A 23,964-nucleotide genomic window follows, 5' to 3' on the forward strand; every position below is an offset into this window, starting at 1 on the left:
ACAGGGCGCCCACTACAGCCGCCCGGCATCACTTCATCTTCCCTCTTGATAACGTGCCACTTTACGGAGCCTGGTGTCCTTCTCCAGGGACTGGTCTTCTGCCACCATGGCCCAAGTTGTGAGATGAAATCTGGCTGACTTTGCGTCTAAGGAACATGTCGACTGTCCTTTCCCAAGCAGACTTGCTTGTTCCTCTGGCCATCTGCGATGTGTTTAATGTTCTCCCAACCCCCACATTCAAAGGCATCCATCCTCCAGTCTTCCTTAATCAATGACTATCTGCATTCCCTTTCTCACATAAAAACTCAGTGCCAGCCAGGGATTCTAGCTCACAGCCACTCTACAGGGGAAGAAAGCCCCATCTTTCTCCCTCCAAGAAGCTGATGGGCTTGAACTGCTGACTTGCAGTTAGCAGCGTGGTTCATAACCCAATACGATGCCAGGGCTCCTTCCACACATACAAGGCGATGGAAACCATCATGGCTTGAGTCAGGGGCACCATAGTCTTCAAAGATACACCTTTGTTTTGCTTTTTAACACTTTAAAGATTTTTAAACACCTTTGCAGATTTTTCCAATACACCTTTGATTTCCTGATTCTAACCATGGGCATTGATTGTGGATCCAAGTAAACTGGAATCCTTGATAGCTTCCATCTTTTCTCTGTGTAGCATGACATTGTTTATTGGTTCAGTTGTGAGGATTTTTGTTTTCTTCATGTTGGCGTGTAATGCAAATGGAAAGCTATAGTCTTAGGTCTTTACCAGTAGGTGCTTTAAGTCCTCACCGAGCATCATCATGTCATCTGCATGTCGCAGGTTGTTTATGAGTCTTCCTCCAGTCCTATTGCCTTGCTCTGCTTCCTATAACACAGCTGCAGCATAAGTGAACAGGTGCATCCAAGGCCACCTGAATGCCATCAGGCAGATGTCAGACATGGCTCCCTCCGCCAGCTTTCTACTCTGTTCAGGCACCAACCGTTCCTCTCAGGACACTCTCCTTCCCTACTGGGTTCAAGAATCCATGGCAGCGGGCACTCAGAACTCACAGACAGTACTCACAAGTGTGGTTAGGGAAGGTAACAGGTCACCACAGGTCAGGATTGGCAAGGAGCCCGGGCCCCAGCCTCTCAGTCACATGGCCTCTTGGCCACTGTGGACTGGGAAGCCCTCCGGTTTCTGTGCATCAGTCTGCACGCTGCTCTTCTGAGAGATCTCCATGTCTCCTGGCCTTCGTCTCTCATCACAGGGCAGTATGAGCTCGGCAGGCAGGTATGTTCACTGTGCTTCACTCGTGGCTCTTCTCTCTTGATGGCCTGTGCGTGGCACATAATCTCAAGTCAACTTGAGGGTATTAAGAGCAAAGGAGCGGAGTCTAGCCTTGTCCATCAAGTCAGGCTGATGATGCCTCCTTGTGGGCGTGGCCTTATGATGAGGATCCTGGGAACTTCCTCTCTTTCTCCCTAGAGTTGGGACACACGCACTCTCTGCTTCACCTTCCTGTTGAGGAGACACTCAGAGCTGGAGGAGAATCACACCAGCACTGAGATGCTTCCACTGCCACTGGATCCACAAGACTTTCCATCCATTGGCCTGTCATCTTCCTGCATTTGGCATCACTGCATGTGCTGCGTGAGTCTAAAGAGGAATTGATGGATTAATACCAGACATATAGGCTAATATTAGACTTATGGACTTGATCTGAACTGGGCTGGGATTTTTCTCAATATACAATTACTCTTCATATAAAGCTCTCTCTTACACATATATGTGTGTCCCTGAATTTTTTTCTCTAGTTAACCTGGCCTAACACATGGTCCCAGGAAATTTCTGTTTGCTTCTGAAATGCTTTGTGCTTAAACCCACTAATCTCTTTTCAATTAGTATTTCACACACCAGCCCAATCGGTTGGTAGAAGTTACAAGATACAGATAGAAGGGCCAGTACTGGTAATTTCACATCACCACATCAACTTGTTGGATGATTTGCTCCGCATGCAGACTGACTAAGTATGGTGGCAGGACACAAGCCGGGCAAACCCCTCTCCTGGTTTTAAACCACGCAGCGTTTCTTGTTCTACTCGAAAGACTACCTCCTGGTTTACATGCAGGGTCCTCAAGAGCACAATGAAGTAGCTGGAATTCCCAGTCTTCACATTTTTCCCATAGTTTATTGTCATCCAAACGGTTAAACGCCTTTGCATAGTCAGTAAAACACAAATAAACATATTCTGGGTATTCTTTGTTCCGGTCAAGACCGACCTGGTGTCAACGATGATATCCCTTGCTGGCCCTCTCACCAAGGACGGTATCCTTACCTAGCGATAGGTGTCTCCATGTGACATGTCCAAAGTAGGGAGACACGTCTCTCCATCCGTGCTGTACTTGCCCAAGGCAGATCTGCTGATTCTTGTGGCAGGCCTCGGTATATTCCGTCTTCTTTCCCAGTTGTGCAATCCAAAGTCACCGATTCTTCGGTGGTCTTCTGTGGTGACTGTCTGGCTCTCCCACGCCTATGGGACAACTGAAAACACCTCGACTTGGGCCACAGTCCCCTTTAGAGGACATGGTGGTGGTGGGGGGGGGGGTGTTTCACAATGCTCTTGGGAAGAACTGAAAGCTAATGAGATGTTTGCATCGACTTTTTGAATGCCCTTGCATATTCTCTCAGCTGCCTAGGAATAGGAGCAATGCTTCATGCCTTTGTTTCCAACAGCTTTCCTACGCTTCTGTTGTTGTCAGGTGCCACCCAGTGGGTTCCGGCCCAGGGTGACCCATGCACGACAGAACAAACCGCTGCCCGGTCCTGGGCCACCCTCACAATCATTCCCATGACTGAGCTCAGTGTTCCAGCCACGGTGTCAATCCATCTCCTTAAGGTCTTCCTCCTTTTCGCTGCCTTCTATTTTCCCAAGCACAATGTCCTTCCCCAGGGAATGGTCTCTCCTGACAACACGCCCAGAGTATGTATGACGGCGTCTTGCCATCCTTGCCTCTAAGGAGCACTCTGGCTGTACTTCTTCCAAGACAGATTTGACTGTCCTTTTAGCAGTCCAGGGTACTTTCAGTATTCTTCTCCAGCACCACAATTAAAATGTACCAATTCCTCTTCAGCCTTCCGTATTCAGTGTCCAACTTTCACATGCATATGACACAATGGAGAACACCATGAATGGGCCAGGCACACTTTAGTCCTTAAACGAACATCCTTGCCTTTCAGTACTTCACAGAGATCTTGTGCAGCAGATTTACCTAATGCAATGCATCTTTTAATCCCTCGAATGCAGTTCCCAGGAGCATGGATCTTGGATTCAAGGAGGGTAATATTCTTGACAACTCCAACCTTTATTTATCATGATGTTACCTATTGCTCCAGCTGTGAGGATTTTGGTGTTCTTTACATCATCTCTCAATCATACTGAAGGCTGCAGTCCTTGATCTTTTATTAAAGCCTGTCACTTATCTTCACAGAGACTTGATGGCTGAGGAGGTGCCCTGGGGGTGTAGTGGTTAATCTGCATGGTTGGCAGTTCGAAATCACCAGCAGCTCCTCCGAAGAAAGACTGGGCTTTCTACTCCTGTGAACAGTCTAGGAAACCCATAGGGGTTCTCTATGAGTCAGCATGGACTCGATGGCAGCACGTGGTGGCTGTCAGCTGAAAGGTTGAGGGTTCAAACCACCCAGTGGCTCTGGGAGAAAACATGGAGATCTGCTTCCATGAAGATCACACTCTTGGACACCACGGGCACCTCTGTTCTCTCGGGACTGCTATGAGTTGGAAGTTGACATGATGGGCTAACAACAATGATCTTCAGATTCCTTTGGAAGGTGCTATATCAAGATGTCCTATCATTGGAAGGTCATAGAGCGATGGTGGTTTTACACATACATCCACACGTTCTTTACGAACTATGTCTCTCTCCAGGAGGATTCTGTTTACGTAGCCTTCTTCACTTTCTCTTCGAGAGTCTAGGTTTTGTTGCAGTGGCCACACAGAACTCACAGACAACATTCATGGTCCAGGGCTTTATTGAGGAGGGGACATTACCGTGCAGGTGAGAACTGCTCAGGGTAGTGCTGCGCAGTCAAGGTTATGCAACAAAGTTCCTGCAGGGCCGCTACTGATGCCCAGAGGGCACGCCACTGGCTATAAGCCTAAACCTGAAGGCATTCCTCTCAATCTCTGTGGGTCATGAACCAGCTTCCTGAATTAAATATCCAGGGCACCCCGTTCCAGTAAGCCTCAACCTGAGGACACTCAGCTCCCCCTCCATGGGTCAACAAGCCTAGCTCCCCAGTTAAGTACCCAGAAGCAACCCACTGGACAAGCCAGCCTTCTGCCCCCAAACACTAAGCTTGCCTTCCTTGCTCTCTGGGCTGGGAAGTGGCGCACTCTGTTCCACGCTCAGACTCCTGGTTCTGCTGCTGCTCCGCCAATATTACAGCTGCTCTCTGGGCACAGGCATCTCGGGTGTAGAGGATGCACTCCACTCCTGGCTCTTGCTGGGAGTGAAACCCCCCAGCCCTTCTTGCTTCTTAGAGGGTTCACTTTATAGCCAGCAGGATGGCAAGCAACCCAATGAATCGGGTTAACAACTACCCCCAAGTAGACCCTATCAGTGCCAAGATAGGTCAGGTTCATTGTGCCAGCCTGGCCGATAAACACATGTGGGAGTAATTGAAGGGTGGGGAGATCAATGGCTCGGCGAGCCTCTCCTTTCTAGTTCTTGGGTCTCTTATTCACTGATGGTTGGACCAGTGTGCGGTGCTTTTTCTAGCTGGCAAGACTCACTTCCTGCAAGACATCCCTGAGACAAAGCCACATGGACTCACCCTGATGCAGCCCTGGGTGCTGAAGGAACTGAGTGGAGACCCCTGCCAGTGCTGAGATGCTTACACTGCCACTGGATTCAAAGACTTTCTACCCACTGGCCCGTGATCCTCCTGCATTCACGTCATTGCGTGTGCTTTGTGAGTTTGAGGAGGACTTTGTAGATTGGTTTCAGACATATGGGCTAAGTTGGACTTATGAGCTTGGACTGGACTGCATTGGATGCTTTCTGAATGTACACTTACCCATATATAAAACTATCTCTTATACATATATGAGTTTCTGTGGATTTGTTTCTCTAGTCTACCCAGGCTAACACAAGTGCCTTCCCAACTTCTCACCCGGAACCCCGAGAGACACAAACGGTCACTTGGTGGGAGTTTGGGCTTTGCTTAGATGAGTCACATGAAACAATGCACTGCGCCTGCAGACAGGGAGAGCCCGACAGCCCTTCTTCTGCTACCCCCAGCCCCCCACCCCCCGCCCCCAACCCACTGGGTAGGCAGGATTTGCTTTCTTACTGAGCAGAATACAGCAGAAATGATCGGATGTAATTCTAACATTAGATTTTGAAAGACCGATTGTTGTCTGGGCATGATATGTCTTCCCTGTGGGACGCCAGCACCCGTCCTGTGAACTGCTCGCAGGAAGGCAACAGGGCCAAGAGCAGGCAAAAGGGCCACTGTGTGAGTCGCGCATCCACAGGAAGCAGACAGGCGCACAGCCCATGTGGTGTCCGTGTGGGGAGGTGCTTTGGGGCTGGCTCCTACTCCTCACAGAACGGAGGTCTATGCAAGAGGGAGAAAGGAGTGGAGGCACAGGCTGGGTGCTGGGGACTTGAGAGCACTGCTGCCCTCCTAAAGGGAGGAAGCACAACGGGGGTGTGTCCCGTTAGGCTCGGCCTCGCAGCACCCTTCATTAGGACAACGTGAGCAGGCTGCTGTGCCTCCTTCCGGTGGCTGCTGTGCCTGAGTCACGTTGCAACCGCTGCGTCTACCTTGCCACCAAGGGACAGGGTAGGCCGTCACAGACTTGGGTAGCCTCCAGAGCAAGTCCTGGATGGATGACACGATGGATCCAGCCACACACCAACCAGGATCACAAATCCTATCTCAGGGCGGCAGAAACTTGACCCCTGCATGGTAATCTGCTGTTGGGGGCAGAGGAGGGGGGCAGGTGTAGGAGAGTCCAGGGTTCATCTTGGAGATGTTAGCAGGCAGGGAAAAACAGCTGCAAGCCAACAAGGGAGTGAAAGCATAATTTACTGGGCAGCGTCTCTGGCATAGTGGTTACAGGTTGGCTGCTACAGCAATTTGAAGCCACCAGGTATTTCATGGGAGGAATTAGAGGTTTTCTACTTCCATGAAGAGCTAGTCTTGGGAACTCATGGAGCATTCTAGCCTCTCCTACAGATTCGCTGAGTCAGAATTAACTAGATGGCAGTAAGTTTGTTTTTTGGCTCGGTCCCTGAGCATGTTGGGGAATGCATTGTAAGAGGATCCAGGCTCTGAAGGAAGGACATGCCTTTCAAGGTGGAGGAAGGAAGGTGAAGACCCGTGTCAGCATCTTTGTCTAGCTGAAGTGATGGCAACAGTGTGGGAAACGACTGGCTCCTCCTTGCTTCCTGCACATGCACTGCAGGGGCAATGGCCTTGGGTCCAACAAAGGCCCCAGGGAAACAGGCAATGGGTCGGCCACCAGCTGAACATGGTTGCTGGACTTGCACCAGGACTAGAGAGCTTGTGGGTCTCTCCCTGGGTGCTCTACCCAGGATGCACCTGTGCAGCTGCAGGAACAGAGAGGGGCCAGTGTCCGACTGCCTCAACTTCACCAACTGGAGAACCACGCTCACCATCGCTGGTCCCAAGTGGAGGTCAGACATGCTTTCACCCTCCAGTCTTTGACCGAGTCTGATAGCAGCAGTCTCTTCCAAGGCGCTTTCTACTTCCTTCTCTGCTGGTTTTAAGAACTCATTGTGGTGGTCGCATAGAACTCACAGATCATACTCATGACTGTGGGGTCTACTAGGGAAGCAACTGGTTACAGGTTTGCTTCAGCCACGCTCAGGATACTGGTTCTGTGGTGCAGACCGCCTTCCCTGGGCTGTGCTCACAGAAACACCCAGGCCCTCAGTCTCTGCCCCTTGGTCTCTCTCCTGATTGGGTAGGCATAGGCCTGCCAATTGTGCACTCGATCCTTAGAGCCTCAACCCGAAGGCACTCAACTCCAGGCCTGTGGGTGGGCAGACTTAGCCTCCCACCTCATTCAATGCCCAAGGCACCATGCTCCCCCAGTGAACCACCTGCTGGGAAGTACTCTATCTTGGGGCCACCATTCTGCCTTGTGTACTGGGTTCGCTGCCACCTCTCACCACCCTTGGTGCCACTGTTGTCTCCTAGGAGGTTTGGCACAGGGGTCTCGGGGTCCGAAGATGCGCTGCACTCCCGGTTCTTCGTAGTCGATGGTCGGGAGAGCTCCTTTTTCCCTCCTGGGATGACTCACTTTACACCCAGTGGGCTGCTAGGCCGCATTAGGAATTCCTACACATTGATTTGCATGGTCTCATTCCCAGGGTGCCACAGATCTTAGTTACACAAACAGAAAGCGATCCAATTACCTTGGCAGGACACAAGCACTCATAGGCACATAGTTCCCCCATCATTTGGTAGGATTAGACAGTCTGGGGCTAGAAGCGGAAGGCCCTCGACAAGACGGACGGACACAGCGCTGCAGCCACGGGCATGGGCACAGGAACAGCTGAGGATGGTGCAGGATCAGGCAGTGTTTCCCTGTTGTGCAGGGGATCGCTGCGGGCTGGAACCCACTCTCTGGCCCCTCATGGTGGCGGCAGCAGGGTTAAGAGCCATATCCAGTAATTCATGGCACTGCAGGGCCCCCTCTCCCCTTCCTTCCTCAGAACTTACAGGCCAGAATTAGCTACTTGGCACCACCTACCCACAAGAGGTCATCTGCCATGTGCCTAAAGGGTAGAGGTGGCATTTATTTGCTACACGACACTCATCACCCCTCCAGTATTCTGTCCCAGAGAAGCTTTAGTGTGACAAGTGGCACAGGGTTATTTCCTACAAACACCAGGACTGGAAGCAGCACGGATCTGCCACCTTATTTTTGGACAAAGAAAATGAGGTCAGAGAGAGGCAGTTACGTGCCCAGGATGACACAGAGCAAGCAGCATGACAACTGGATACCGGGTGGCCCCGTTCCAGGCAGGCGCCCAGTGCTCTTGAGAAGGGCAGGCACACGTCTTCCCGGCGGGTCACCTGGGTCTAACTATTGTTAATGCTTGTTTTTTTTTTTTTATCAAGTGCTGATGGCCCCCTGGCTATTGCCAGTTCCACCATTTTGTCCACCAGAATAAAAATGGCTTTCTCCCAAGGGGTCACCTCAGCTGAGGAAACACCCAAAGGATCTGGGGTCTCCCTGGCCACACTCTATGAGGAGGGACCAGCAGGTAGGACCACTCTGCATACCTTGTTGACTCTCATCAGCATTGACCAGCACACCCTGCTCATCTCTGCCTGGAAGCCTTTTCAATTGGGTTGGTGATGCACTTCTTTCTCTAAGAGCCCAAGTGAACGGGCCCTCGTCACACCTGTGCAAAGGTCTCCCAGCTTACGGTGGCCGCTAGGGTTGGGAACCTACCTTCCCTTTCGTCTCGGACCGGCCCGCTAGAGCACAGCTGGGACAGAGAGGTCACGGGGCTTATGAGACACATGAATTTGCAATCTACAAATCTGGCAGCCTCAGCCAGATGCACTGATTATACAGGCTCTAGAGCTGCTCCCATTCTTTGCTTTTAAAAATCCAAGCCAGTTGCTCCTAGCAAGCTGGGAGGAATTTAAGGAGCTGAGGAGACTGGGATTGGGTGGCTGGAACCTGGCAAGAGCATCTAAGGGATTTAGGACAAGTGTTTTGCAAACTTGTGTAAAATCACTTGTGGCTGAAGTGCTTGGTGCAATATTCAGTGCTGTGCAGCCCTGGAGAGTGGATCTAGGTGTTTAGGTAATGGCAAGATTTCTGAGCTGTTTTTTTACAACAGAAATAAAGGGCCTAACAGACCACATTGTATTCTACCATCTACTCTTTTTGGAATGTGCAAATTATTTTAATTTTTATTAATCATTGGGGGTCTCTTACAAATCTTGAATTCAGCAACATTTTCTACTTGAGCCCTTGGTATCAGGCTCCTCACCTCGCGAATTCTTGATTATATTATTTCATGTCTTACCTTTTATATCTCTTCACCCACATTTATTATTCATCCTCCCGGAGGGTGGGTTATATATCCAGCTTTGTGATGTTCCCGCTTTCTCTCCCTCCTCCCCACCCCAACCCCTCATGATATCGCTACTCCCACTACTGTTCCAGTTTTACCTGTCCTGAAATCCATGTTCTTATCTGTACCAATGTGTGCACTCTGGTCCAGCCGGGTTTGTAAGGTAGAGTGGGTCATGGTAGTGGGAGGGAGGAGGCATTCAGGAACTAAAGGGATGCTGTTTTGTTGAGAAAAAGGTTTTTTGCTGAACTGTCCCTTCTACCATCTTAAGTAAATAACGTGCACAAACATGCATACCCTTTGGAAGAAGCTGGAGAATGGTTGTTTCCTGGAAATTGAGGGAGTTTCCCTCTTGTTCTAATACTTCTTAATTCTGAGCCATTTCTAAATATTAACTATTTTAACAGTACCAAAGACTGTGCAATATCCTGGAATGGATCCTTGGGCAAAAAATGGGCACTAGTAGGAAAGGTGAAATTGCAATAGTCTTTGGTAACATTAAATTTTACAAATGTACCAATAAAGTATTTTACTGTTGTTTTCTTGTTCGTAATTCCAGTCTACCCACTTCCACCTGCTACTTGGACAATCACAAGATCCTGAACCTGACATTTTCTCCTCCAGGGCTGGGATGTCCCTCATTCTCCTCCCAGCCATGGAAACGGTACTCATCTTCCAATACAAAGTCCAATGATGACTAGCTCTGGGAAGCTTCCCCTAGACTTCCCTCAGCGCTCCTGAGCTGGGTTTGTGTGAGTTGAGCTCGTGACATGGCTGAGTGTCCACTAGAGTTCAGTCCTTTCGGAAGCGCCTTCTATCAGAGGCTAGCACCTGTGGAAGGAACATGACGAAGAAGGGAGACTCGGAGATGTGAAGCAGTCCCAACAAGTCTCAGCAGCACCCACTAGGGCACCGTAAGCCTTCTGTCCACTTGCTCCTGGAAGTGGGTCCCCCAAGGGAGAGGGCATGATCCGGACCAAGGTTAGTCGGCTGAAGGCCACTTGTCTGACAGCAACACCTCCATGGGCAGACAGAGGTCCTTCATTCTTGAAGGGGCAGCTGGGTGGTGGTCACCCCATCTTCTGTGTCCTCCACCCCACTAAGAGCATGTCTTATCCCACTATTTCCAGTGCAAGGACTAGAGGAGATCCCAAATTGCTGAAAACTGAAGGTCTTTGGTTCCCTGAAGGCAGAATCCTGTGATTCCTTCCTACATGGACGACTCCGTCTGTCTGTCCCTGACCCGCTTCAAATCTCCCCCAGCTAGAAGCTCACCATAAGCAGTTTATATTCATTTGACAATAACAGATGGAAAAAGCAGATTTTGTTCCGAAAGAAGTTCAAGTTCTCAATGAATAACTTCAGAGTTTTGTCTTTACAAGCAAACGAATACTTTTATTAACATGGTAATTAAGGTGTTTGTTTTTTAACATGGCAGGGTTTTGACCTCAAATACTTGTCAGGTCTGCAACTCAAATGAACTTGTAGCTAGACTTCTGAGCCTTGAAGATGCTTCTTCCTCTTCTAGCCGCTGCGGGTCTCTGCAAGTGTTGCTTTCATTTTTCTGCCCAGAACCCCCTTATATGATTAGACCCATTTCTCATCTGCTAGTCGAGTTTCCACGTCAAATAAAGTTGACCAGACAGATTACATCAGAGAATGTAACACAGAACACTTGAATTTTAACAAAATACATCTCTCCTTTGGTCTCACACAGAAACTTCAAGTCCCCCAATCCGACCGTCTTCAAGCTCTCAGTCCCAGCAGGCATGCCCCACCCACTCCCCAACCGGAGGAGGGGCCCTCCCACGGGTGGGAGACGGCCACCTCCCAAGGACCCCAAGTTCCAGGGAGCTACAGGTCCGACGGGAAGGCGCCCCGAGGGACCAATAACCACCCAGGCACACACGTGACTGCTGCCAGCGCCTGCTTCGACCCAGGCCCGCCTTCCCTGGTCCGAGCTTTTAACAAATTAAATTTCCCCAAAGAAAAACATCCAGCGATCCAGACTCCTATCGAGGTCAGCACCACAGCCCACCGCGGAAACGTAGTGTAGGTGAGGCCGGAACTAGACGGGGAGATATAAAAGCGAACAAAACAAAAGGAAAAGGAGAAGGGAGAAGCGCCAGGCTCGCTCTCCGGGCTCCGCTTCTCCGGGCCAGCCAATCTCCACCCGGCGGCCAGATCCTTGGCTGGTGCGGGACCTGCGGCAAAAGCGGCGGGGACACGTCACTGTCACCGGCCGGGTACCCCGCGGCCGCGCGCGGCGCCCCTCCTCCCGCGGGGCGGCTGGGGGCGGGGCTGGGGGGGCCGCGGCGTCCACCCTCCCGCTTCGGTCTGAGCCGGGACTCTGGACCCGAATCGGAGGGCAGGGTACCCCAAACTTAAGTCCCCGGCTCATCGGGGCCCCAGGGCGCTACGACTACGGGGCTTCCGGCGGCAGAGCGCGCCGCACCCCCATCCCCCCAAGGCTCACCGCGGCCGCCTCACGCCGACTCGCTCCGCTCTATCCGCCGCACCAGCTCCACCAGCATCTCGGCCATCTTGGCCGTCTCCCGGGCCTTCTCCTCGGAGCGCTCGCTCCTGGCGGCCGCGCCCGCGTCGGGGCTCTGCAGGTGGTTCAGCGCGCTCTGCTCGCTCGCCTCCACCTGCGTCTTGATCCGCAGCAGCATACTGTCCATCTCCCACAGCTTGCCCCGCGTGCGCAGGTAGGCGCGGCCGCGCTCGCGGGTCAGCGCCGCGATGTCCTCGCGCATCTCGTGGATGACCGGCAGCAGGAACTGCTCGAAATCCTCCTCGGGCTCCAGCACCGCCACCTCCTCGGGCTCCGCCAGCTCCACCACGTCCAGGGGCCGCATCGTCCTGCTGCTTCGGGGTCGCGGCGCCGACACTGCCGGGGAGACGAGGGCAGAGCGCTACGCCGATCCGCGGAGCTTCGGAACACTCCCTCAAACTTTCCGCCTCTAGAAAGTTCTCGCCTCGCACAAGCCGAGGGGAGAAGGAACTCGCGAACCCAGCGGCGGCGAACAAAATGGACTCGCGCCGTCAACCTGCGCGCTGCGTGCTGCGCCCTTTCACGGCGCGGCCGCGCTGCTTTACGGCCACGGCGCTGGAAGGCCCGCGGACGGAGACGCGCACGTCAATACCGTGCAGGCCTCCAGCCGCCCGCGGCCGCGCGCGCGCGCGCGCTCGCCCCCGAGATTCCCGCCCCTGCCTCCGTCCCGCCAATGGAGGGCCGGCTGGAGTTTACGTCTTTTCAAATCCGTGCGCGGCTCCTGCGTCAGAGCGGGTACCTACGTAAGGATGTGGACTGTGGTGACGTCGGCGGGCCAACGCTAACCGCCTCTTTTCGTCAGGGGCGTCGTCGGCGCCACTGCCCTCGTTAGGCTTACTTTTCATTCGCTCTCGGAGTTCCGCCATTTTCGTTGCCCGAACGCCCCGAGCAAGGCTGGCGCACGTTGCGGCGAGTTTGTCTCTGACCCAGCACGTTTTGAGGGAGGACGTGTTGATTTCAGGGCCCTGGCAAGCCCCGTATGTGAAATAAGCCAGTGACAGAGAAATCATAAGTGAGTCAGAGGCGGGAGGAGAGGGAGAGGAGTTTTTGCCTAGAGGCAGCGAGTTTTTAAAATGGAATAATTCGGAAAAGGAGAACGAGAACGATTGTGGGAGGAGAATGTCGTGGACGCCGCTGAGTGATTGAACGTGTCGAAATGATGGGATTGTTGAGCGCTTTGCTGGGTGTGTTTCTACCACAATAGAACAACAAAAACAAGACAGCTGACTGACACCGGGCCTGGACATCTCCCTAGTGTCCACCGGGTCCTTTGGTGCGGAGCTTTTCTGGGTTCCCTTCTCACCTGTCCCGGTGGGTGTTGCCTCCCCACCTGGCTCCCCCCCCACCAGGATGGTCTCTGGAATACGAATCGCACCCTTCAGCCCCGGTCTGGCGGTACCTGGCTGCCTGAGATGCAGGTCACCAGCAGATTATACTTCAGGCAACCCATTATGGCCGCTCATCAAAACACATGGTAGAAAGTAGCTTTGCTGTTGTAAAAAGATGTTATGATGATAAGTTAAAAAATAAAACACCAAACCCAAAACAAGATGACAAAGAAGGTAAACATGATCTTGTCTCGTTCTAGGGGTCACTCTTGTATCTCAGACCCCCCAAATTTGGTATGCTTCCCTAAACTGGTTATTTAGACTAGAATGACACGAGAACTTAAGGATGCTATGTCGCCCTGTCAAGTGTGATGTGTACAATTTCACTCTCTGCCAGCTGCTTGAGGCACCCTTTGGCTGCAGTACCCAAGGACCAAAAGAGTTTGCTTCCTTGCTCGTGGGTTCAGGGAGCTCTTCAGAGGCCAGTCACACCAGGCAGAGGGCACAACAGAACCACGTGACATCTGGCAGTGACGGAAGACTGAAACATTGACACACTGTGAGACTGGTTAAGAGTATTGAGTCTCCCAGGGACAGTATACCTGGTATCCTGGAGGAAATATAGCCAGAACGCTCCTTAGAACAAGCATGTCAAGGCTCTGTCTGGTTCAGTTTGGACATGTTCTTGAGGGAAGAGAGAGAGTCAATGAGAAAGAGGAAGGACCTCAGTGAATTGGGTTGACACAGAACTTTAACCATGGGTTCAAATATGGGCCATGTGTATGGTTGAGCACAAGGCAGTGTTTGTTTTCTTCCACATAAAGGTTGCTATGAGTCAGATCTGACTTGATTAACAAACTAAGACATAGTGTAAGCCACTACCAGTGAAGTCCTACGGCCCCATAAGGGGTTTGAGCAGGGACCTGCAGCCCTTCCCCATGTCTCCTAGGGTAAGGTATAGCCACATCACTACAATGACTTGACATTAGCAGCCATGATCTACCAACCCCTTCTACTCCTGGTTAAAAAAAACAAAACAAAACAAAGAACAGATCCATAATCTACGCCCTTCCACTCTAGGAAAAGTGGGTCTCTGGAATTTTCTCTGGTGTGTTCACAAACATTTGTTGTTGGAACATTTCCGCATATCCACATGCACATAGACACAAAAATTCAATCCTGTGCATGCATTACATGACCTAAGATGTTCTTGTCCCTCAAAGATGTGCCAAGAACTTTAGTCTTAATAGCTGGGTCCATCCACACAAGGTCTGCTACTCAAAACACCCTTCTCAGTTCTGTCTTCTACTTCTTCCCCATGTGGTACCAAGTATGCTCATGGACAAAGTTCCTCTGGGTTTATCTAGGACCTGGCCCTTCCTCCCTAGTACTAGAAGGAATTTGTTAACTATTAAAAAAACAAACAGCAAAGCAACCCACCACTTGTCTTCAGTTTGTTATACTCCTGTGTGGCTGTGATGCTGGGAGCTATGTCGCTGGTGTTTCAAATACTAGCAGGGTCACTCAGTGGACAGGTTTCAATGGAGTTTCCTGACTAAGAACAGACGAAGAAGGAATAGGGAAATTAGCCTCGGAACCCCTTAGGATAGCATTGAAACGTTGTCAGTTACTGAAAACCTCATGAATTGAGGCAGAGCTTTGTTGGAGATGGTGCTGGAAGATGAACCTCTTGGGTCCAAAGACACTCAAAAGGTGACTCAGGAGGAACTGCCTTATCAAAGGGAGTCAGCCATAGTGATGCCACTGTGGAGTAAAGCCTTAATTGGCTGAGGAGGCCTGACTCAAAATGAGAAGAAACAGCTGCAAACATCAATTAATAATTGGAATGATCATGACCCTAATTCTACCTTATAAATCTGGCTAGACCAGAGCATCTATATGGGTACAGATAAGAGCTGGAAACACAGAAAATACAGGATAGATAAACCTCAGGACCAATATTGAGAGTTGCTATACCAGGAGGGTAAGGGGAAGATGGAAGGGAGACAGGGAATCTATCCCAATGACCTACCTATAACCTCCTCACAGGGGGATGGACAACAGATAAGGGGATAAAGGGAGACATCAGACAGTACAAGATATGAAAAAATATAAATTATCAAGGGTTCATGAGGGAGGGAGGGAGGGGGGAAATGAGCTGATACCAAGGGCTCAAGTAGAAAGAAAATGCTTTGAAAATTATGATGGCAACATATGTACAAATGTGCTTGAGACAATGGATGTATGTATAGATTGTGATAAGAGTTGCATGAGCCCTCAATAAAATGATTTAAAAAACTGGAACTTGAATGAACAAAATATGAATCTAGGGAGATTGTAAGTTGTCACAGATGAAATGGGATGCATAAAAATCAATATTCTAGACAGTAATGTTTCTAAGGTGAACCAGAGACATATATATATATATATATATATATATATATATATATATATATATATAAATGATAGATGTATGAATGGATTTTTGACTTGCACTTAATTCTAGCCCCAATCGAAGAACAATTAGTTTCTGTGACATGACCCTGCTTGATGCTCTTCCATGAAGATGCAGGTGCTATAGCAGTGTGGTGAAGAAACTAGATGGTGCCTGGCTATTAGAAAGTAGTGTTTGGGGTCTTAAAGGTTTGTTTTCAAGCAGCCATCTAGCTCAGAAGCAACAAAACCCACATAGAAGAAACACACCAGCCTGTGCGATCACAAGGTGTCAAGGGATCAGGTATCAGGCATCATCAGAACAAAAAACTCTTACCATAGTGAATGAGCAGGGGAGTGTGGAATGGAGACCCAAAGTCCATTTGTAGGCCACTGGACATCCCCTTACAGAAGGGTCTTGGGGAGGAGATGAGACAGTCAGGGTGCGATGTAGCAACTACAACTTTCCTCTACCTCCTAAATGCTTCCCCCGCTCCCCACTGTCATGATCCAAATCCTACCTTGCAAGTCTGACCAGCGGATGTGCACTGGTACAGATGGGAACTGGAAACACAGGGAATCCAGGGCGAATGATCCCCTCAGGACCAGTGGTGAGAGTGGCGATACTGGGAGGGCCTAGGGAGGGTGGGTTGGAAAGGGGGAACCTACTTCAAGGATCTGCATGTGACCTCTTCCCTGGGGGACAGACAACCGAAAAGTGGGGAAGGGAGACATGGGACAGAGCAAGATATGACAATTTATAAATTATCAAGGGTTCATGAGGGAGGGGAGTGGGGAGGGAGGGGAAAAATGAGGACCTGATGCCAGGGGCTTGGGTGGAGAGCAAATGTTTTGAGAATGATGAGGGCAACGAATGTACAAATGTGCTCTACACAATTGATGTATGTATGGATTGTGATAGGAGTTGTATGAGCCCCTAATAAAATGATTTTTTTAAATGGGGAACTGATACCAAGGGCTCAAGTAGAAAGCAAATGTTTTGAGAATGATGATGGCAACAAATGTACCAATGTGCTTGATACATGGATGTATATATAGATTGTGATAAGAGTTGTACGAGCCCCAATTAAATGATTGAAAAAAAAAGGCTTGTTTTCATACAAGCAGCCGATTAAGTGAAGAGTAAACTAAGTCCACATGGAAGGAGCACACCAGCCTATGTGATCCAGAGATTGTAAATAATACAATAAAGATCTAAATGAGGGAATGGTGTCAGAGTTTAAATTGTGAACACCCTGGCTTACTGAAGGCTGTGGATGCCAGATCCACACATGGGGCATGACCAGCCCTGTTATCAGACAGAGAGCATCGCAATGTTGATTATGGCAGACTTAGGTCAAAATGGAACATCTTTTCATTTACTCTCCCTTTTGACTCATTTTAAAGCCATTTAAAAAGTGAAAGGGAAATACATGTAGATTAAGGCCCTGGGGAAGTCCTGCTGACCATGGACCAGCGATGTGAATGGCCTTGCTTTCATGACGAATGCATTGGAAAGTGGGTTGTTGCAGACGACGTTAAGTTAAACTTTAGCACTTTATCACTTGATGTCCCTTACCATTTAAATTTGTTCTAGTTTTTAATGTTTTCTGCTTTCTTTTGAATTGAGGTTTTTATCTGTTTCACTTTGTTGTTGTTTCCTTTCCAAGTGCTCACCAGGCCTGACCCTGCTTAGCAGGGTGAGTTCAGGGTGGCATGGCTGAAGACTTACTTTGTTATTGTTGTTCGATTTTTAAAAATGTAGTTTTAAAATTTTTTTTCTGTACCAAAAATAGACTTTGGGACCATCAGACTCCACTGGAAAACACTCCTAAAGGTCAAGAAATAGACCTTCAACTATTTACAGGCTTTCCTTTTTTTGCTCATTTTTTGTTGTTTTGTTTTGTTGCTTAGTTTTGCTCTGTCTTGTTTGTGTTCATATTACTATCTCTGCAGGTCTCTGCTGGATAAACAAACTGGAGGAGAAAACAATGGTACCGATGGTTTCGTGGGGACATGGGAGAGCGGGAGATAGGGGAAAGGAAGTGGTGTTAACAAACCCAGGGACAAGGCAACAACAAGTGATCCAAAAACAGTGGCAAGGAGGGTGTAAGAGGCCTGGAAGAGATTGATCAAGGGCAATGTAACTGAGAGGAATTACTGAAACCCAAATGAAGGCTGAGCATGATAGTGGGACAAGAGGAAAGAAAAAGGAAATGGAGGAAAGAACTAGGAGGCAAAGGGCATTTACAGAAGTCTAAATACAGGCACGTACATATGTAAATATATATGATGATGGGGAAATATATCTATGTGCATATATTTATAGGTTTAGTATTAAGGTAGCAAATGGGCATTGGACCTTCACTCAAGTACTGCCTTAATACAACGCTTTGTTCTATTAAATTGCCATTCCATGATGCTCACCTTTTGGACACGATTGCTGAAGATAAATGTGTGCATAAGCAAATGTGGTGAAGAAAGCCGATGGAGCCCAACTAGCAAAAGATACAGCATCTAGGTTCTTAAAGACTTGAAGGCAAACAAGTGGCCATCTAGCTCAGAAGCAGCAAAGCCCACATGGATGAAGCCCACCAGCCTGTGTGATCACGAGGTGTCAAAGGGATCAGGTATCAGGCATCAAAGAACAATAAATCATATCACTGTGAATGAGGGTTTGTGTGGAGTGGGGACTCAAAGCCAATCTGTAGGCAGCTGGACATCCCCTTACAGAAGGGTCGCAGGGAGGAGACAAGCCAGTCAGCATGCAGTGTAGCAACACTGAAACATACAACTTTCCTCTAGCTCCTAAATGCTTCCTCCTCCCCCACTCTCACTATCATGATCCCAATTCTACCTTACAAATCCTGCTAGACCAGAGAATGTACACTGGTACAGATAGGAACCGGAAACACAGGGAATCCAGGACAGATGATCCCTTCAGGATCAGTGCTGAGAGTGGTGATACCAGGAAGGTGGAGTAGAAAGGGGGAACCAATTATAAGGATCTACATATAACCTCCTCCCTGGGGGATGGACAACAGGAAAGTAGGTGAAAGGAGACGTTGGACAGTGTAAGACATGACTAAATAATAATATTTATTTATTTATTTTGACTCACTCCCAAAAGACTTTTAAGTTTTGGAATTCATATTGATAAAAATGAAACATTACATCTGGAAATTGCCTGAGAATTATGAAAAGTGAGCTATGGAAAGTCAATGCAGCTCAAATGAACTATGCTTCATGAGCTTGAAACTTCTCTTTTTTTTTTTCCTGAGGCACTTAAAAAATCCTTTTATTAGGAGCTCATACAAGTCTTATTACAATCCATACATACATCAATTGTGTAAAGCACCTTTTTACATTAATTTCCCTCATTATTCTCAAAGCATTTGCTCTCCACTTAAGCCCCTGACATCAGGTCTTCATTTTCCCCCTCCCTCCCCTCCTCCCCCCTCCCTCATGAACCCTTGATAATTTATAAATTATTTTGTCATATCTTGACTTGCCAATGTCTCCCTTCACCCACTTTTCTGTTGTCTGTTCCCCAGGGAGAAGGTCACATGTAGATCCTTGTAATTGGTTCCCCCTTTCCAACCCACCCTTCCTCTACCCTCCCAGTATTACCACTCACACCACAGGTCCTGAAGGGATCATCTGCCTTGGATGCCCTGTGTTTCCAGTTCCTGTCTGTACCAGTGTACATCCTCTGCTCTAGCCAGACTTGCAAGATAGAATTGGGATCATGATGGGGGGGAGGGAGCATTTAGGAACTAGAGGAAAGTTGTATTTTTCATCATTGCTACATCACACCCTGACTGGCTGGTCTCCTCCCTGAGACCCTTCTGTAAGGGAATATCCAGTGGCCTTTGAGTCTCCACTCTATACTCCCCACCACCTCATTCACTATAAGATTTTTTGTTCTGATGATGCCTGATATCAGATCCCTTTGAAATGTCGTGATCGCACACGAGGCTGGTGTGCTTCTTCCAGGTGGGTTTTGTTGCTTCTGAGTTAAATGGCTCCTTGTAAATAATAATAGTTTATAAATTATCAAGGGTTCATAAGGAAGCGGGTGGTGGGGAGGGAGGGGAAAAATGAGGAGCTGATGCCAAGGGCTGAAGTGGAGAGCAAATGTTTTGAGAATGATGAAGGCAACAAATGTACAAATGTGCTTGACACAGAGGATGTTTTTATGGGTTGTGATAAGAGTTGTATGGGCCCCAATAAAATGATTTTTAAATGTTTTTGTGTATATAGAATCCAGAATAGGTAAATCTATAGAGACAGTAACTGGATTAATGGTTCCTTGGGCGGTGGGAGGGGGGGGTGGATTGATAGAGGAGGTTGGGGAGAAATGGGAAGCTATTAATAATGAATATAAGAATGAATAAAATATTTTAAGACTGATTATGATGATGAGCTATTGAATTGTATTATTTGTGAATTATGTGCCAGTAAAACTGTTGGGGGGAAAAGATCTGTGTTGTAGGCATCAGTGTACTGAAATGTTCTAGGCATTAGTGCACTGAAATGGTATGGTGTTGGCTTTTGAATCAGGAAATCATAGAGTTTACTAGTCTGGCAATGACATAATCAAGAAGAATGGCATCCCATTCATCCTCAGAAAGTACAGTTCAAGATTGATCTTGAAGTTCAATGCTGTCTGTGACAAGATAATGTCTATCCAAATACAAGGACATCCCATCAATATAATTACTATTCAAATTCAAATATACTTTGAATACTATTCAAATTTATGCATTGTGGTATTCGGATGACTTTGGGTCCATGTAAAGATGTAGAAACGTGTAGGGGTGGAATCCAATTGCTGTCTCCTTAGGGGTGTGGCCTTCTCACAAGGAGGACTCCTTTGGGGACTCCCCTCCTTGTCCCTGCACTCTGGAACTATCTGCCACTAACCCTGAGAGCTGCTGGGATCCACACGACTCTGCCCCCACCAACCTGAACTCTTCCTGCTTGCTGCATCACTGCGTGTGGCTGTGTGCATCTAAATAGGGCCTTACGAACTAGTATTGGTCTTAGGGACGAGTTGGATTGGGTTAGGACACTGTCTTAATATATAACTACTCCTTGATAGAGAGCTCTTTCGTATACATATGAATGTCACTGCATTTGTTTCTCTAGTCAACCAAGTCTAACATATGCACAAACCACAAAAGCTAGTGATGAAGAAATTGAAGAATTCTATTGACATTTTCAGTCTGAAATTGATCAAACATGCAATCAAGATGCAATGATAATTATTGGTGATCGGAATGTGAATGCTGGAAACAAAGAGGAAGAAATGGTAGTTGGAAAATCTGGTCTTGGTGATAGAAACAAAGCTTGAGGACCCAAAATACAATTTTGCAAGACCAACATCCTTCTCCATTGCAAATACCACTTTCCAACAACACCAACAGCAACTGTACACATGGACTTCTCCCGGTGGACAGACAGAAATCAAATAGATGACATCTGTGGGAAGAGAAGATGGGAAACTCCAGGTCAGCAAATAAAACCAGGCCAGGGAAGACTGTGGAGCAGACCTTCAATTGCTCCAATGTAAGTTCAAGTTCAAGTGGAAGAAAATGAAAACCAGTCCACAAGAGCCCAAAATGAACCTTGAACCTATCCCACCTAAATTTTGAAAGCATCTCAAGGACAAATTTGATGCATTGAACACTTAATGACAGAAGACCTGAGGAGCTGTGGAAGGACTCCAGGAACATCATTCATGAAGAAGCCAAAAGGTCATCAAAAAGAAAGAAAGGATCAAGGTGGATGTCAGAAGAAATTCTAAAGCTTGCTCTTCATCATAAAGTAGCTGAGGCAAATGGAAGAAGCGATGATGTCAAAGAGCTGAACAGAAAACCTCCAAGGGAAGCTCAAGAAGGTAAAGTGAAATATTTTACTGAAATGTTCAAAGACCCACAGTTAGAAAACCAAAAGTGCAGAACACTCTCAGAGTCTCTTAAACTAAGAAAACTCAAGAAAAAAAATCAGACCTTGAGTTGCAACATTGAAAGTTTCTATGGGAAAAATATTGAATGATGCAGGAAGCATCAAGATACAAAGAACGCACAGAGTCACTGCACCAAAGAGAACTAGTCCACATTCCACCACGTCAGGAGGTAGCACATGAGCAAGAACCAATGGTTTGGAAGGAACAAGTTCAAGCATCACCAAAAAACTTTAGCAAATTGACAGAACACCAATTGAAATGTTTCAGCAGCTGGAAGCACTCACTCGTCTCTGCCAGGGAATTTGGAAGACAGCTACGCGGCCAACTGACTGGACGAGATCCGTATTTGTGCCCATTCCAAAGAAAGGTGACTCAACAGAAGGCTCACATTATAGAGCAATACCACTGATATCACATGCAAGTAAAATTCTGATGAAGGCCATTCATTCAACAACTGTTGCAGCAGTGCATTGATAGCGAGCCGCTAGAAGTACAGGCCCGATTCAGAAGAAGATGTGGTACAAGGGATAGCATTGCTGATGTCAGATGTATCTTGGCTGAAAACGAAGAACACCAGGAAGATGTTTACCTGCGTTTCATGCCAAGGCATTTGACTGGGTGATCATAACAAACTGTGGATAGCCTTGAGAAGACTGGGAATTCCAGGACACTGCACTGTGCTCATGGGGAATTTGCACATGAATCAAGGGGTAGTCATGCAAACAGAACAGGGACATAGTGCATGGTTTAAAATCAGGATAGGTGTGTGTCAGGGTCGTGTCCTCTCACCATACTTGTTCAAGCTGCATGCTGAGCAAATCCTCAGAGAAGCTGGCTTATATGAAGAACTGAGCCACAGGATAGCCATGACCAGCTGGGGCCTCAGGGACAGCTAGTGTGTGGGGCAGACGATGGAGATGTTGTTCAATGGGAGGTTGTAGGCCAGGTCCCACTCAAGGTTGTCCCTCTGGTGCTGTGACCTGCAGGGTGTTCTCCATAGGCTGATATTACCGGCCCTTCTCTCTGCCTACCTAGTTGGCCAAGCAAGGAGGGGCAGGCAACCAGGGTTCATCTCTGCCCCCCTTGTCACCCTCCACGTGGCAGGTGGCAGTGTGGGCTACAGCCCTGACCTGTAGTCTGTCACTTTTTGACCACAGGATCTGGGGCAGGCATTCCCTGTCCAACCTTCATTTTCCCCTTTGTTTGATGGGTGCACCCAGGGGAGTGGCAGGGAGCGGAGGCATGTGGGATCAGTGAAGTGCAGGATGGTAGACAGACCAGACAGAATGAGAGGAGACAGCTGGAGACCAGCACAGAGCCGACCCTGGTGTCTTGGAGGCGACCCCCTTGGCCCACAGGCTTTCCGACCTTCTGGGAGAGCCTGGAAGTCTGAATGGAAGGAGGGATGGGCCTCATGGTGTGTACGGATGTCCCCACAGGCCAGCTGGGTGGGGGTCACAGCACATGGGAAGCCTCACATGGTGCCCATGTGGTGGTCGCTGAATATGGGGGTGTTCTCACAGGGCTAGCCAGGTGGGCATCTCAGAACATAAAGGTGTCCTCACAGGGCCAGCTGGGGAGCAGTTGACTGTGGAACAGACCATCGGTGGATCGTACATGAGTTCAGGATAAAGCTGAAGAGAATGAAAACAAGTTCCCAGGAGCCAAAATACGACCTTGAGTCCATCCCACCTGGATTTAGAGAACAACCCAAGAAGCGATTTGATACATCGAACACTAGTGACAGAGACCTGATGAGCTGTGACGGGGGTGGGAAGGTGGGTAGCACATCAAAGCCATACTTTATGGGGAAAGCAAAAGGTCATTAAAAAAAAGACAGGAAAGAAAGAAGAAAACCAAAAATGAGGAGCTGATACTAAGGGTTCAAGTAGAAAGAAGTCATTTTGAAAATGATGATGGCAACATATGTACACATGTGCTTGATACCATGGATGGGTGTATGGATTGTGGTAAGAGCTGTAAGAGCCCCCAATAAAATGATTTTTTTTAAAAAAAGAAAGAAAGAAGAAACCAAAGTGGATGTTAGAAGAGACTCCAAAGCTTGCTCTCAATCAGAGTAAGTAAGGCAAATGGAAGAAATGAAGTCAAAGAGCTGAACAGAAAATTTCAGAAAGCAGCTCTAGAAGCCAAAGTCGAACTATTTGAATAATAAGTGCAAAGGCCTTGAATCAGAAAGCCATAAAGGAAGAGCATGCTAGTATATCTTACACAGAAAAAAAAAACCCTCCAGAAAAAATTCAAGTCTTGAATTGCAATCTTGAAAGATTCTGTGGGCCTAATATTGTATGATGCAGGAAGCATGGAGAGAAGATGGAAAGATGAAAAGACACAGTCTTTGTATGAAAAAGAACTAGTTGACATTCTGTCATTTCAGGAGGCAGCGTATGAACTGAAGGATGAAATTAAAGCTGCACTGAAAGCAATAGCCAAAAAACAGGGTCCAGGAATTGATGGAATACCAATGGAAAGGTTTCAGTGAGCTGAGGCATTGCAAGCACTCACTTGTGGCAGTTATGTAATCTCCTGTCAAC

At 48.2% G+C, this 23,964-nt stretch overlaps 1 protein-coding gene across 1 annotated transcript; it reads right to left on the reverse strand.

Moving 5' to 3' along the window:
• Window positions 1-10,493: 10,493 nt before the first annotated feature.
• Window positions 10,494-12,180, reverse strand: LOC142443045 (MORF4 family-associated protein 1-like). Its single transcript, XM_075544665.1, has 2 exons — window positions 11,603-12,180; window positions 10,494-11,330 (listed from the first exon to the last, which is right to left on the reverse strand). The coding sequence occupies exon 1, from the start codon at window positions 11,982-11,984 to the stop codon at window positions 11,613-11,615; it is 372 nt and encodes a 123-aa protein (XP_075400780.1). The 5' UTR covers window positions 11,985-12,180; the 3' UTR covers window positions 10,494-11,330; window positions 11,603-11,612.
• Window positions 12,181-23,964: the final 11,784 nt, after the last annotated feature.

This window comes from Tenrec ecaudatus, chromosome 3, assembly GCF_050624435.1.
Source record: "Tenrec ecaudatus isolate mTenEca1 chromosome 3, mTenEca1.hap1, whole genome shotgun sequence".
NCBI lineage: Eukaryota > Metazoa > Chordata > Mammalia > Afrosoricida > Tenrecidae > Tenrec > Tenrec ecaudatus.